Source organism: Thunnus albacares, chromosome 18, assembly GCF_914725855.1.
Source record: "Thunnus albacares chromosome 18, fThuAlb1.1, whole genome shotgun sequence".
Taxonomy (NCBI): Eukaryota; Metazoa; Chordata; class Actinopteri; order Scombriformes; family Scombridae; genus Thunnus; species Thunnus albacares.
The window spans coordinates 9,083,903-9,100,329 of record NC_058123.1 but is presented as its reverse complement, the minus strand read 5'-3'; the positions used below and the strand labels follow the sequence as shown (position 1 = coordinate 9,100,329).

The 16,427-nt window shown below is 40.8% G+C and overlaps 1 protein-coding gene across 17 annotated transcripts in view; it reads left to right on the top strand.

Moving 5' to 3' along the window:
- LOC122968108 (disabled homolog 2-interacting protein-like) overlaps positions 1 to 16,427 on the top strand; it is a 149,602-nt gene that overhangs the window by 116,736 nt on the left and 16,439 nt on the right. For all 17 annotated transcript variants that reach the window (XM_044333061.1, XM_044333059.1, XM_044333058.1 and 14 more), the window contains 4 exons: positions 12,761 to 12,905; positions 14,106 to 14,250; positions 14,763 to 14,999; positions 15,107 to 15,308. In XM_044333061.1, coding sequence (XP_044188996.1) covers positions 12,761 to 12,905; positions 14,106 to 14,250; positions 14,763 to 14,999; positions 15,107 to 15,308 — 729 coding nt within the window. The remainder of the gene's footprint in view (positions 1 to 12,760; positions 12,906 to 14,105; positions 14,251 to 14,762; positions 15,000 to 15,106; positions 15,309 to 16,427) is intronic.

The window sequence follows — 16,427 nt, the reverse complement described above, 5'->3', positions numbered from 1 at the left end:
ACAAACAGCAGAGTATGAGGTGAGAAGGGAAGTCATCTTATTGGCTGCTAATGAAGAAAGGATGTAAGAGTTTAGAGCTGAATTGATTTGTCGAATAATGAATCATCAGGAAGTCAGACACAATTTTGATAATAGATTAGTTGTGTAAGTTATTTTATTTAAGTGAAAATGATTTGCTGCCTCTCTGTTTTACATCATCGTGAACTAAATTTCTTTGGCTTCAGTCTGTTGTTGGCAAACCAAACAAGACATTTGAAGACGTCAAATTGTGTTCTGGAAAATTAAAATGGACATTTTTCACTATTTTCTGGTATTTGACTGACCAAGAAGCAATTTACTGATAAATTTAGAACGTTATCTGCAGATTAATTCATGAAAAGAATTAGTTTCAGTCTGGAAGAAGTTTACTAATATGATGAATGTTGAATAAATAAATATAATGATGGATTTATTCAATTCCAAAGCATTTGCAACGGACAAAGTATTTTTGGCCAACTATAAAAAACCAGGACAGGAAATAGGCATCTTGTTGTCCTCGTCATTGAAGACCGAAATAACTCAGGCTGCTTTCATCGCCGCAGCATCATCTTCGTCCTCTCTGCCTCGTTAGTCGCCAGCGACCACTCGTGCTTCAATTAAGCTCTTCGTGACGATATCTCGTCAACAGAGCTTTGAAACTTTCTCCGTCTTTATCAGGGCTCAGCCGAATGATGAATGATTAGTGCTTAAGAAGTGATATCTATCCACACTGTACTGCCAGTCTGCCAGTTTAGGCTCGGGACTGATAGCTGCTGATTGATGGGGGGAGAAGGCCTCTACAGCTCCCTGGAGAGACAGTCACATCCTTGATTACTTTCAATTAATCCCTACCTTCTGTGCAAAAGCACTAAAACTTTTACTTCTTTCCCCCACCTCCTGGTTTCTCTTCCTGGCTAAGGTTTCTGGAAGCCGGGGACACTTGGATGCTTGTAAAAAAAACACGGCTGGCACAGAGATGATATCTCAAGGTTGCTTATCATGAGAGAGACCCTCAAATAATGTCCTCACCACATCTGTGTTCAAGACACCGCACATGAAAAAAAACCCTTTCAATTCTACCTTTGAGGGGCTGTTATTACAGAGCCGCAGTTTTCTTTTTAGTCATAAACAGGAAGAATTAATGAAAGCTGTGTTGAAATGTCGAGTGTTTCTGCTGTTAGCTACTGCAGCTTCCTTTTCTTAAAAAAAAAGACTTTCATCATTCGTGACATTGTGAAGTGGTCTGACATATTTAGGCACTACACTCGCGTACACACTCGAGTGCGTGTTTTCGCTTCAGCCTTGATGGATAGAGCAGTCAAGTCATGCCAAATACAGCATCACACAGCCCTACCAACAAACCACTTATTCTAAAATATTCTAAAGGGCTAATTAAGACATCCTTTGATGCCGCATAGATGGAGCATATATACATATATCATGACGTATGTTGCATGGTTTATTCATTTACAATCCCGATGATTAAGTCCTTTTTTTTTTTCATCCATTGCCAAGCAGGGCGCGGCCTCCCCTAACATCGGTGAGTTATATTTAGGAATCGAGCAATGTCCAAGATAAACTATGGAAAATCCTGTAAGCCTGGTTATATTGTTTTCCTGCAAATGTAATGGAGCCCTTGGTTGTTTTGCCCCCCCCCCCCCCCTCCCTGGTATTCTCGTAGTCTTCCAGCTATCCAGTCTCAAGTGAAATCCATGCGTCAGTGTCTGTTTCGTATAGGTCAGAGCTGAAGACTTTGCGTTATATTTGCATAAGATGTTACACCCTTCCTGTCATCCAGCAGGGGTGAACAGGAGGTGAGCTTTTTTTTTTTTTTTTTTTGGGGGGGGAGATGCAGCAGTAACTCTTTGTAGCTCTGCTGAAGGATGGAGTAAGTTCTGCTGCTTGATGTGCATCGTGCTAAATCAGCTGCGTACAGGTGGGGAGCAGCTTCTAATTGCAGCTGGCTATTGTTAAGAGATGCAGATTGCGGGTCGTAACGGTCATTAGTATGCAACACTTCCAGACTTCTGTTTCTTCCTGTGTCACTTTATCACCCATCACCGAATAATTACACCCTGAACATTCTGCTCCGTTGAACACTCGCTCTTTCTCCCCTCGTTCTCTCCCCACTTTCCGTCTTTGTCTTCCCTCATCTCTCTTTCACGCTTCGTCGCGTCTCGAGGCCAAAGCTCTCCGGAGAGATGTCATTACCGATGCTGTATTGATGTCTAGATGCGTTGGTGAGCACGACGGGCACGCCCCGCGTCGCCGCACAGATGCTAACTTTATACGCACACACCTATGTGTAGTCACAAGACATTAGCAGGTGATCGCAGGTCATTTATCCAATTTTATGCATGAACAAGTAGGCCTGCGGTGGTATTAAGATATATGTGGTGGGAGATTATGTGATCCTATGGGTGTGGGTTGATTTTAAGACTGTAAATCCAGCTGAAATCAAAAAAAAAAAAAAGAGAAATCTAACCATAACATTTCTGCAGATCTCCTAGCGGTGTAAGGTCACGACACGGGGGCCGTCTCCTGCCCTGTGGGAAATGCTGTTATGTCCACACACCCAAACATTACTATTAGAAGCCCCACAGTAACAATAGCAACCCTCCGCTGTGTTGGAATTGCCTGCAGAAGTTCACCTTTCTTTCATCTGAAAATATCCACTCCTGGCATGAATCCTCCTGCGTTATTGATCTAGTCTTCTCGACGCCTCAGCCCTCAGGAAGATGATGTTCTAATTTTGCTCCTCTCTGCCGCACCGACTTTTTGGAAGCGACGATAAGGAGGATTTATCCTTATGATAACTGGCCAGAGGAGGGTGGTGTTCTGGTTATTATGCCATTGCTTTTTTTTTTTTTATGTTATTGCTCCTGAAGGTAAACTAACGGCCCTGCTTAAGAGGGCAAAAAATATGAGTCTCTCCTCTCCACATCCTCTGTGGTAAATTGTCGCCAGCCCCGCAGCACAGTTATTCTCCGCTAGTTATGTGAAGCATCTTATTAATGCATTCGGCGCTGTCATCGGTGGGCAGTGATGCTCATCACCACAGCTGTGGCGCACGGGCGATAGTTTGTGGTACGCATATAATATGGTGTGACAAATGATTTATTAACATGACATGAAGGGCTCTGGTAGTTCTGTATTCCTCTGGGCTTTTTTTTGTTTTTTTAACATGGCTTTGAATTCAATCAGTTGTCCCCCGAGAGGGCCAGTGAGCGTTCGTATCAAGCTAGCCACTCGTCAGTACTCTCTCTAGTAACAGGGAAGTTGCAAATATTGTTTTTTTTTTATTATTTTTGACAGTAGCAATCGGCTTCTCCAGTACAGTATGTGCTGGCGTCTTTTTTTCTTCCATATATAGAGCTTTGTCTGAGTTTCCAGAGTATTTTAATAGCTGTAATCTGTATCATTCACCACAGAAGAAGTGTAGCCTGTGATGAACTAAGATGTTGGAGGAGACAGACGTACGGTGTGTGTGTGGGTGTGTGTGTGTGTGTGTAAAGTGTATTTGAGTGAGAGAAAGAGGGCACATAGAGAACAGAAGATGTCAGCTACCGTAGTCATAAAGCCACAGATCTATAGGCTCCAACCAGAACAGGAAATAAATTCAAAGCACATCAACTCACTCGCTCTCCTCATAGTCTTTCCTGTAAAAATCTGTACTACAAAGGCAGTGCATCATATTCCCAGACTGTTTAATAATTCACAGATGATTTATATTGACTATCCCCTGACAGCGTGGAGTGATGGAAGAGAGCTGGAAACAGCCAAACAGAGAAAGGTGAAGACACCTAAGATGAAGAGAAGGGGGGGGGGAAGACAAAAGGGAGGGAGCATTTAGAGAAATGTAGTTTCACCTTGCAGCAACACAGTCTCTGGCTGTGGTGCCAAACAGCAGCAGGCTGCAGAGGAAAACATTCAGCCGTACAACGTGATTCTCGACACATTGATCTGGAAGCCTCCTGTCGGCTGCGTTGGCACTAAGAAAACACACACTGTCTCTTGTGTATGTGTCTGTCTTTTTTCAGTTCATTTTTGCATTTATCACATACATATGCAAAGAGAGGCATACAAATCAAGCCCTGAAATATACAATAATTAAATGAAAATCAATAGATTCTTCACACAAATAAAATAAAATGTATGAATAAGATCCGGTGTTAAGTAGTTCATACATAAATTAAGAGTTCCTTCAATTGTTCCCTGTCCTTGACAACGCACTGAGCCTCACCCCAAGTCAAATTCATCTTAGCTATCTTATTCATCACATTTTTTTTGCACCAGGTCACTTTTGATCATCCAGGTGTTCTCTTGCCTGCAGGACTCCATCACAGCACAACCTTTGGGATACAATTTGCCTCTTTTTGAAGCACCTACGGTGTGCAGCACTTGTCAAGTGACAAGAGCTGATATCATAAAAGTAAATGTTTAAATAACTTGGGGGATTTTTTTGGCTTGTAGGGATGACAGTGTCGGTCCGTCAGTCTGCCACTTCGGTCCAGACTGAAATATCTCGACAAGTACTGGATGGATTGCCATGAAATTCTTTACAGACATATATACAGTTTGTCCCCTTCAGGATGAATGATTATAAGATTTTTTTCTCTCATCAGCTCAAAAGTTAAATTTGCACAATACTTTGGTTTATGACCAAACACCTGCATTTGCACGTTAAAAAATAATAAGGATATAAATCCATGAGTGCAGGTGTTTTGTTTGTTTTAAAACTGAAGACATTCCCATCAGCCACAGCTGTACTTTGTGTTCACTGTAGTGCTACTTAACAAATGGCAGCATGCTAACACGCTAAACTAAGATGGTGAACATGGTACACTATACTATACATACTAAATATCAGCATGTTATCATCGTCAATGTGAAAATGTTTACATATTAACCTTAGCTCAAAGCACTGAAGCCTCACAGACTCTCAGTCTTGTTTTTAACCATGTATTTGAGAAATAATGAGCCATTTGTGTGAGATAATTTAACATACAGTATACCTTATTCTAGCCAAAATGATGACACCCCTCTCGAAAACCCTGGAAAAAAATGTAAATGTAATAGAAACAAGTGGAAATATGTTAACCAACTGGCATATTTCAAATAAGATTTTAAGACTTAATATGAGGCTTGATGTTGAAGTGGGCAAAATTTCCATTTAATAATCAAATATGCATTACAGGGTGTTGCAGACTAATGACATCAACACTTAATATAGCAGACGCCCACACACAGAAACACAGACTCACAGGGAATATGCTCAGCAAGCTACAGTTTTTCCTGTTTTTTTTCTGTTGAATGACAAGCCTCTGCGCCTACGGGAGGAGCCGCTTCCATTTCCATTCAGCCTCCAGTTCGCTCCGTCAACCCAATGTGACCCTCACAGGAAGAGCTGCAGGCTATAACGCTGTAATACTAGCCACCAGTCTCTAGGGAGAAAGACCAGGGGAGGCAGAGAGAGAAATGGAAAGACGAGGAGAGGAAAGGATGGAGTGGCTGCTGTGGTTCCTGTTTTCTTCCCCAGAGTCTCTCCTCAGCCCTTGCCCAAGGCTCGAAAACCAGACTCATCGATCAGTCAAATTGTTAATGTAATAGGGTTTCTTTTTCCTCCTCGCATTCAATTTGTCGCCGTCTTACCTACCTGCGATAAAATTACCAATTATTGAACCCAAACTTTGTTATTTAAATGATCTAAATAGGTGTATTTGCTGCCTTGTGGGATATATATTTACCTGAATATGAACTCTCAAAGCATCATAAGGTAATTTCCATTTTGTTTGTTTTCTAATGAATTCCATTAGTTCCACAGTCCATGACTTTTCCAATAATGGTGTTTCTATCCATTCACAAGGTAAAAACAATCTATGAACAAGACGTTAGAATTTATGCTAAAATGAATATGTTTACTCATGCTCTGTTGGAATGTAATATACACAAATAACACATTTTCTTATATTGGAATAATAGTTCAACAGGAGGACAATCTAAAAGAAAAGTAGGCTCTAGTAGGAATACATTTTAATATTTTGTTTATAGACCACACAAGAAAAAACATGATTCGGCCATTATATCAGCATCATTTTTCTACATTTTGCACAATATACAATGCAATAATTCCAATGCACATTACACTTTGTGGAGCACACAATGAAACAGAGTTAAAACGATCTGTGAGTGATATTCAGGCTCACTTAAGACATCCACATGCTCTCCAGGACAGCTTTTATCCCTGCCAGCTGTAAGCCTGGAGCACAGACTGTAATACCTATTGGTTTGTGGATTCCCATTTTGAAGCTTTGAGTTTGCATTTTGACCATCGCTATCTTGGATTATTGGAGCCAGAAGTAACCTATTTGGACGAGAGGGTGGAGCTGACCCTAATGCTAGCTGCTAGCTTGGTTAGCACGGTGCATTTACAGTCTATGGTTAAAATGTTATAATGCCAATGCTTATTTTCACTAGTGAAAAGCAGGCTTAAAACCATTAACAAAATGTACTTACCAGAAAAGACTGAGCATCCGACTCTTTAGAGAGTCTTTTAGTACAATGGAATGCTAAAAAAATATTTTTTAGGCGACTAAAATGTTACAACTAACTTTCATTAACTGAAAACGCCTGTACTCTGTGAATCTGGGGTTACACCATGGTTACATTACCTAATCAATGCTGTCGCTGTGGTAGCAACTTGCCTGTGACGGCACCCAGCTGTTATTCAAAGCAGCCATGCCCTTAATTATGCATAACTTCAAGCCTAGATAAATTTTAAACGGGTGAGTTATATAAAAGTTCGCTCCCCGTACAGTTGTCATGAACAGGGAAATTAGCTATAGAGACCAAAACCATTTTTTGTACCAGGTTGTAAACATGTTTATTTCTGCTGTAAAGTTGGGTATTTTAACATGGGGATCTATGGGATTGAGTCACTTTTGCAGCCAGCCTCAAGTGGCTATTCGAGGACCTGCAGGTTTTGGCACTTCTGTCTTCATCTTTCAGCCCCGGAGGTTACTGTATAACACGTTTATGCCACCACTGAGTGCTGACTCCTCGCTCCTTTTAACCGGCCGGTAGGGGCCGCAAGTGATCAACCACTGCAGCAAAAGGCATTTCCAGCAATCTGCTTGGCTAAAAACAAGTCTGTTGCAGGCCACGTTTTGGCCTTTGTCGTGGCTTAAAACCTGATATCCGTAGAAAAATTTGGTCTCATCTTGAACCGGAGCATCTGCAGATTAATTCCATACCCAATATGTTATGATCCACTAAAGTTAAGCTCGATACAAGATGAATAAATCCTGCTTTTGTTAGCTTTGCCACCATCTTAACTGTCATTGAGCTGAGTGAGATTCAACTCTTCTTTGTTTGAGAGGGGTTTTATTTTGTGTGGTGTGTTACAACCAGATGTTCTAAATAAATAACAATGTTTAAAATCAAGAAGTTTGGACTCATTGCCCTGTTTTTGTTACCTTATTAAGTGAAGTTATATGAACCCATGCCCTCAGACACACCTGGCGGAAATCTGCACTCTACTAAGTGCACTCTTCTAGTAATGAGGCTGAATTTACAAGAACATGTTATGTTATTTCACCCCTTTCTCTCTTGCTCTTGCTCTATCCTTTTAAGGTGCTGTATTGCTCTCACATTTGGATTTCTCTGCTTTATATTGCCATAGAAACACAGGAAAAACATCTGGGTGGGTTAAAAGCATAAACATGGTTCTTTTTTGGCTACTTTTTTCTCTCTCTTGTCTTTCCCTGACTCAATGTCCTAGCTTTTCAAGGCACAGCATGTCAATTAAAACGAACATCATCGTGTCCTGTTCTGTGTTCAGATATGTCTGATTGTGTTTCAGTGCGTGTGAGACTCTTGCAGTGAGATTTCTGATTATAATTTTGTTGTCTTTTCTGAACTCAGTATGGGAGTTTTTTTTTTTTTTATAGTTCAGCTCCAAAACATGAGGCCTCTGCACAATGTGCAGTGGAATATTGCTGAATAGAGATGTAAGCACTGCACAGACAGGGGTGCAATGGACAAGACTTTATGAGTTTTTCCTGGCAAGTAAGCCCATCTCCAGGGAGCTTCTCATCTTTTCAAACAGGACTCTGTTCCCTGCTATTTATTAGATATGATCAGCCGCTTTGCACTATCTACCCTCCACCCCGACCCCATCTTCATATCAACCTCCTTTCTCTGTGTACTGTGTGTTGGGGGGGTGTTGGGTTTTTTGAGGCATGGTTTAGCTGATGAGATGTGGCAGCGATACAGAGAGCGTTCCACTTCTCCTTATTAGCACTGAAGCAGAGGGAGGAGGAGGAGGGGCTGGCTGCAGGATTGAGGGAGTCAGTGACGAGGCTGAAGGATGACTGGAGGGAAAAGAAAGGAGTTCCAATATCTTTTTAGGACACGATTGCTCAGTGAAAGAGAGACTTCTATAATCATACTGGTGGTTCTCAATGTTGTGACTACAAATCACATATTTGCTTACTGTTACTGCTCATTGATCTCCTACCTTTCAGGCAGTCACTGGTTTCCACAGATGTCACTATGGTATAAATACCAGAGGTATCTTTTACAATGACTGTACTTTTGCTTGTGTTTTATTAGTTAGAAAAGTTTAAACATTTCATACAGGTGTTCATGGTAGACAGGCAATATATCCAAATGACTTTGGCGATCCTCTGACTTCTCCTCTTGCGCCATCATGAGGTCAAAATTTTTGATAGTCCAGTTTATTACCAAATACCCTGCAAAACTAATAACATTCCCATCACCCTCTGCTGTACTTTTGTATTTCATGCTAATTCATTTGTTTGGTTTATTGACACCATTCTACTATATTTATAAGATACAACATATCAGATTTTGTCAGGGATGTAACGATAAGTCCCCAAATTATTTCCATTGTCGTCCCTTTGCAGCAAATGTTAACATTCTTAAACATTAAACTAAGATGGTGAACATACCTGTTAAACATCAGCATGTTAGCATTGTCAGCCTCACAGAGTGTGCTAGCGTGGCTGTAGACTTGTTAACACAGTACAATAATCTTCCTGGTTTGAATTTCCTACAACAAAGCTTCAGTCAGTGCTGCAGACTCTTAAATTAGTGTTGTTGATGTGTCTGTGAATGCAAGAGTTGCCACAATGGTCCTGCTTTCAACTGCATTACCATGCTGTCATAACAAACAGCAAACTGGAATGAGTGGAAACCAGTTGCCAACTGAAAGCAAAGCAATCAATCTTAAAAACATATATATGTTGAAAACTGGTTGACATAATGTGTAGTTTTTACTTGAAGGAGAGCAGAAATATGCAAAAACCACCATTATAGTCCCTCTAATCTCTCGATACGGTAGTGTTATTTTTTTTTAGCTCCAAGCTGGCATGAATAAACACACTAGACGTCGGTAGGCTCAACAAACGTCTACCCTTAGCAGGTCACTGCAAGAGATTATTGTCAGAGGTGGTTGGATGTCATTTTCTTTCTTTTTTTTTTGTTTTAGACTACCAACAGAAAAATATTCTGTTATTATTCTGTCTCTTTGATGTCTCTCTCTCTCTCTCTCAGTTTCCCTCTCTCTCCCTCTCTCTCTGTCTCTCTCCTCTTCCATTTCATCTGACCATCCTCTCTAATCAGGCCTGGATTTGCTTCGCTTCAGTGGCCACATAAGCAGTGCGGAGCAGAGAGGACAGAGGAGAGGAGGGAGGCAGAGAGAGAGCCACAGAGGGGTAGAGGTTTGAGGAAAGATCATAATTGGGATGACATTTTCTTCCAATAAAAAAAAAAAAAGAAAGAAACAAGACCCCTAGTCTAATGATGGGATGGGTGTCCATACACCACAAAAGGTCAGGTTTCCTCAGGCATCTGTGTGTTATGTGTGCTGTTCTCTGCTGAATGCCTTATTTATAATAAGGCACGAACTCCTTACTGTCCAGCGAGTTCTCGACAAAATACGACTCGGAGATGTCAGATGCATTGTTGAAAATATTCTTTTACCATTGCTGTAATACCTTTGTATCAAGAAACAGCTAAACATCACCTAGACTGTAACGCTGATTTGTCTCATTACCACAAACTCACACGCTGAAACATACTCAAAAAGCTCCTCTAATGCTGCACTCTGGATTTCATTTAAATATTTATTGATAGGCGCATTTGTTCAACTTAAGTTTACTGTATGTGTATGTGTGTGTGTGGGGGAGGTTGCATGCGCGGAATGTGCAAATGCATTAACCAAAAAGCCTCCTTTCGCTACACATCAGTGGATGATTGGCTCCCCGCGGTGTATCTTTGATTAGCCGGATAACAGGCTCCTGCAGCAGCTATAGAAACCGTCTGAGAGGCTCTGTCGCATTCTTTCCACCTCCTCCTCTCTGTTCTTTAAAGACCACCAGTCTGTCTCTTCTTCCTCTCCTTCTCTATTTCTCTCTGTACATCTGTCACTTGCCTCTCTTCCCTCCCTCACTGCTACGCTGGTTCCCCTAGTTTAACAAGATGCCAGGGGACTTGCATAAGAGTACACCCAGAAATTTGTTGAAGGGATCTAAACAGGGGGATGATTCATCCCCAGATGGCTCCGTTTCCATCTCTCTCTCTCTCTCTCTCTCTCAGACGTTGGATTTTGGGAGCCTTAATGCCTGTCTCCACCAATTATTTCTCTTCACCTGATGGATACTATATACTCCTTATGGATATTACTTTTAAGAGAGTTATTTTATCAAAGATAAGTAAATAAGAGCATTCAATCTAAATAATTCACACTTCCAGCTAAGAAGAAAGATGAAACACATTTTAAGTTTGACGTGTTGTTTTTAAGTGATCGTGACTTTGGTAAAAAACTCGGGTCGTGTAGCTTCCTGGTTATGACGTACAGTACATCCGTATTTTTGTCAGTTGACTTTATTTATTTGCTACTCTCCATTTCCATGAGTGGCAAACAGACTAGCATTTTCTCTGTCTTCATTGACTCACTGCACAGCAAAAGAGGTGCCAGAAATCACCCTTTGAGCATTTGAATGAAAGTGAAGAAAATGTTTGCTGTCATTATATGAAAAAATGAGTCCTGTCACCATTTTTTTTTTTTTTTTTTTGCCTATTTCGTGGTAAACATGTGGTTCTTTCTCTGCATACTGAGTTCTAGCTCCAGGATATGTCACATTCAAAGGCATGACATGAATAGAACAATTTTGTTTCACTCCATTTTGTTGTGATGACACAATTCCACTTTGTTCCCATTCGGTGGTCATAAAAATGTGATTTTAAAACCTGTCGCAGCGTGGAAGTGTAGTGAATTGAGACACAGTTTTATTCCATCTCACACTCAGAGCGCAGATGCAACTGATAAAGGTGATTAGTGATACCAGGACTTATCATGGCCCGCTGTGTCAGGAGTTAATGAAAGTGCTTCATTCTGCATGTGACTTATTGAGCCACGCTGCTAACTTTTATAGCCTCCGAAGGAAAGATTAAGATTTTCTAGTTAACATAATGTTATTAAAGCTGTTATAAACAACTGTAGTATTAACAATAGATTAAATGACCATGTGTATATATGAGAAACCCACAGAGAGTTGTCACCCAGCTCTGTAGTTCCTCTCAGTTCTACGTAGCGCTCATTGTTTTTGGTTTATGGCCCGTAGCTTATTGTTCGGTTCACTCTCATCGCTCATCAGAGTAGTTTTCTGACGTAAGCAGCAGCTTTCAGTAAAAAAGCTCTGGAAACCCAGTGTATGGTACCCGCCCAGCACCACACAGCAGACAGACAAAGTTAGCAACTAGCTGGTGAAAATAGTGGAGCAGTTAGAAGGTGAATAGCAGGATATTTCCCGCAGGAGTTAGTGGAGACCAAAAACAAACCTATTAGTGGATACTAGATTTTCATCAATCAGGTGGTCAGAAACATGACTGCAAATCTATGCTAATGTTTCTTTGTGTCCGCTGAATGTGCAAATAAGCAACTGTTTCACAAGTTGCCATATCAACCTCAAAATTTAAAGTTAATCAGTGTTTAGTTTGCAGTTTGTTTCCACTGCCCCCAAGTGGCCAAAATACAGTGCACTGCAGGTTTAAGCTAATATTTTCATTTTCGTTCAAGCTAGCTTGTATGCAGGCTTGTGCTCATCACATGTTTCGTTTAGGGGCAGGGATAAATTATGCACATGTGCATTTTTTCATCATTCAATCATTTAGCAGATTGACAAACTAGCCGACAGTCATGAACCAACAAACTAAACAGAAGCACTCAAGAAAGGAGGAAGACTTGCAGATCTACGGCAACTAAGTACAGTGTGGCAAACGGATGAATAGTGGCCAAGGACTGTAAATATGCTGTGTTAGATTAGTGATTGGGAGCAGGTGTGCAGGCAAGAGACTGATCAGATGATCAGTTACTGTAAGGGGCAAAGCACAGGTGGGGAATAACAGTGTCTGAAATCACAGAAGATGTAAGTAATGTAAACAGATTAAACAGAGGAAGATGATGAATCAGATTACAATAATCAGACCATTATAATCCTCTTGTTACTGTATTAACTTCCACCACCAACTCTGTTTTTTTTAATATCTTTTCATCTGTTTTCCAAATAGCAAAAATCTCCGTTCAAATGCAGCATTCAGTTCACACGATAAAGGAACAGACATCTGTATCCGTTTATTTCTTAAGTGTAGGTAATCACATAGAATTATGGGACTCGCAGTTGACCCTCTTCTTGTCTTGTTTTTATTTTCTCTGCAGGACTTCCTCACAGACTTGATGATGTCAGAGGTGGACCGCTGCGGGGAGAACGAGCACCTCATCTTCAGAGAGAACACATTAGCAACAAAGGCTATTGAGGAATACCTCAAACTGGTGGGACAGAAGTACCTGCAGGACGCCCTCGGTGAGTGGAGCAGAGGCTATAATCTACCGCTTTTCATCTCAGAAAAGGCTGAAATAGTTTCGGAGAAAAAAAAAAACACGACGTGTCCATACTTGAAGATACTATTTTAATGTATTTCCATTTGTTCTACCGCATGTACCAAGAGCTTTCCTCTGATTTCTGTTTATACCCCATCTAGAAACTGTTTACATAAGTGTAACATCAGTAAATTAAATGATCAGGAATATTATTCAGGAGTAATTCAAATGGAGTCCCAGATTCAAGAGACAAACAGAAGAAAATGTCTACAGCAAATATGAAAATAAATAGATGAAATACATTTTTTGTCCAGCTGTGACAAGCATTGCAGGAACTCTAAACCACTGACAGTTGTTGAAAACTATTATGAGGTGATTGTTTGACCCTCCTAGTCTCGCTCCTACAATGTTAATCCAAGGTTAGATCAAGTGTGTTTGTCTGTCTGCAATTCCAACAATAAGCACTCTGTACGCTCTGTGTGCTTTTCTCCCTGCCCGATTCAGAAACGTACTCAGTGGTAGTTTAATCTACAAACGGCACACATCCTTCTTGGCAGTCATTACCTCTTTCTCTGTTTGCTGCTTATATTAATGCTCGACGTGTGTTTTTTCGCCGTTCTGCGTGTGTCTCTCTTCTTGGCTGTCTTTGCAGACGGAGACACGTTTATGTGATGTTTTGCTGCCTTGTTTCCTTGCATGTCTCTCTCGGGGGTTGCTTCAGAGAAATATTGAGGGCTGGTAAATTATGCATCACCGCACTGGTGGAGCTTCTCTTGTTTGGTGTCAAGCTAAACTATTGAAATCATTGAAATTGCAACTGGGGTAACACAAGGACAGACAAGCCTCACTTGAGACCACCAGAGACAGCACAGACACACTCCTATCCCCATTTCTATCATTCTGTTTAGAGTGGGATGACAAACAAAGATGGTCACCCTTTACAGGCTTTTACCCAAGCTAACAAAAAAGACATGGGATGCTCTGGATCTTTCGGTCGTTGTGTTTATCGTCATAGGTCAAGCTTACTTCCTTTTTTTTGGTTCGTGGTTAGGACAATATCAGACCAAAGTCATCACAATTCCTTTTCCCTGCTGTATTTGCCTCACAGATACACTAAGAAACTGATATCTTCATCCCTTAAAAGCCATTCGTTCCTTAACTTCTTACTTCCTTTTTTTTTCAGGTGAGTTTATCAAGGCTCTGTATGAGTCAGATGAGAACTGTGAGGTGGATCCGTCCAAATGTTCATCAGGTGACCTGCCAGAACACCAGAGTAACCTGAAGATGTGCTGTGAGCTGGCCTTCTGCAAAATCATCAACTCATACTGGTGAATACTGGAACACAATTCTTTTTTTTCTGGAGAAATCCGCACACAATAAGTACGGAGTCATAAACGTTTTGCTTTACTCTTAAAGGCGGGTGACTAGCGGCACATACTGCACCAGACTTCACAATAAATGATGTCTATTTTGCTTGATTGCATGGACTCCGATATAAATGTGAAGAAAAAATATACAGCATGAAAATGTTGTAATTTACATATCGTCTCCTGGAAACAGGAGACTTTAGCCCTGAAGGATCTTAAAGCAACTCAACCACCAGAGCTCCAAAATGGACGAATCATCTGTCTTCGAATTATGCTTTGAGAATACATCAATAGGAAGAGGAATTATGCCAAACACACACAAACTGCTTTGACAAAAAAAAGGAACAGGGAACACAAGTTGACATACAAACTATTATGAACCATTTTTGTATACCTACAGTTAAAATCCCATTCATGTGCTGTGAAGTATAGATCGTTTAACAACATCTGTCCTGTCTTTTCATTCTCGATAGCGTTTTTCCACGAGAACTGAAAGAGGTGTTCGCGTCGTGGCGGCAGGAATGCAGCAACCGGGGTCGACCGGACATCAGCGAGCGTTTGATCAGTGCGTCCTTGTTCCTGCGGTTTCTCTGTCCGGCCATCATGTCCCCGTCACTTTTCAATCTGATGCAGGAATACCCCGATGACCGCACGGCACGTACGCTCACGCTCATCGCTAAAGTCACCCAAAATCTGGCCAACTTCACCAAGTGAGTGTTTTTTTTTTATGTTTTGTTTTGTTTTTTTTTTATTCATGTGTTTGAATCAGTTTCTTTTTAGCCAAATAAACCTTTTCTCTGCCCTTGTTCCTCTTCAGATTCGGTAACAAGGAAGAGTACATGTCCTTCATGAACCAGTTCCTGGAGCACGAGTGGACCAATATGCAGCGCTTCTTGCTGGAAATCTCAAACCCAGAGACAATCTCCAACACGGCAGGCTTTGAGGGGTATATCGACCTCGGCAGGGAACTCTCCACCCTGCACTCCCTCCTCTCTGAGGTGGTGTCTCAGATGGATCAGGTACAGACAGTTCTGCTTGTAGCAATATGTATTTTTGTAATATTGGGTAATGAATATGATGGAATATTTTTAAGGGGATTTAGTGTTACATAAGGGACACTTGCAGCAAAAATGATAGTAGTAAAGCCAGCACCTTGTTGTTGCAGGGTCCAATATTCCATATTCTTATACTGAGAACTGTAATTCATTTGTTTCCGTAAAAAATATACAGATAAAGAGATAAAGAGATAGATGGATGGATGGATGGATGGATATTCTGTAGATCCAACTTGTTCCTGAAGACCCAAACATCTTGAGTGCATCATCACAAACTTCAGGGTTTGAATCGTGCTTAGACTACATTAGGTGATGTTTATCGTACATCAATCAATAATTTATTATTGCATTGCATAAGCAGTGCACAAGGGGAGACCACTGCGAAGCCTCGGAGGCTGGCTGAGGCATATTAATGGATTTAGAAGGACATTTACATTAGCTGTGGTAGCAGATTGGAAGCTGGTAATAATTAGATAAAGGGTAGATCCATGTTCTTTTTTTATCAACGATAGAGCATGCAGCTCTCAGAAACCTTGTCTTTTCAATAATTCAGAAATTACAGTGACTCAGGTTAAAACTCCAGTCAGTCAGACTGGCCGGCCTGTTTCATTATTCAGCATGTTGTCCGAATAAGAGAGATTGTATGGCATAGGGGAAATAACTTAAATAAAAATATATCTAAACATGAAATTCAACCAAACTACTTCAAACTGCTTGAAACTTCAAGTTGATATGAAGCAATCAATGAAGTTAATTTACTAAAAGGATTTCCACTCTAATCAACAATTATATAACAAATATGACAAATATAAACATATAAAAGAAAAGACAAACTGTGTTATATGTTTCGTGGCAAGGGCGCCACCATCTTGCAGCACTATAACCTGTGACATCACAGGGTTGGTTGGACTGACTGAGTTCCACAGATACAGTGGTAGAGACAGTGAAAGATAGAGACTGGGGAGCCACAGGACAGAAGAAGACAAAGACAAGGACAAAACAGAGTGAGCCCTCCTACGGGCACTGACTCCAGGGTTTGCAGTCAACATAGAGGAGAAGATCTTTCAGGCAACGCTTTCATAA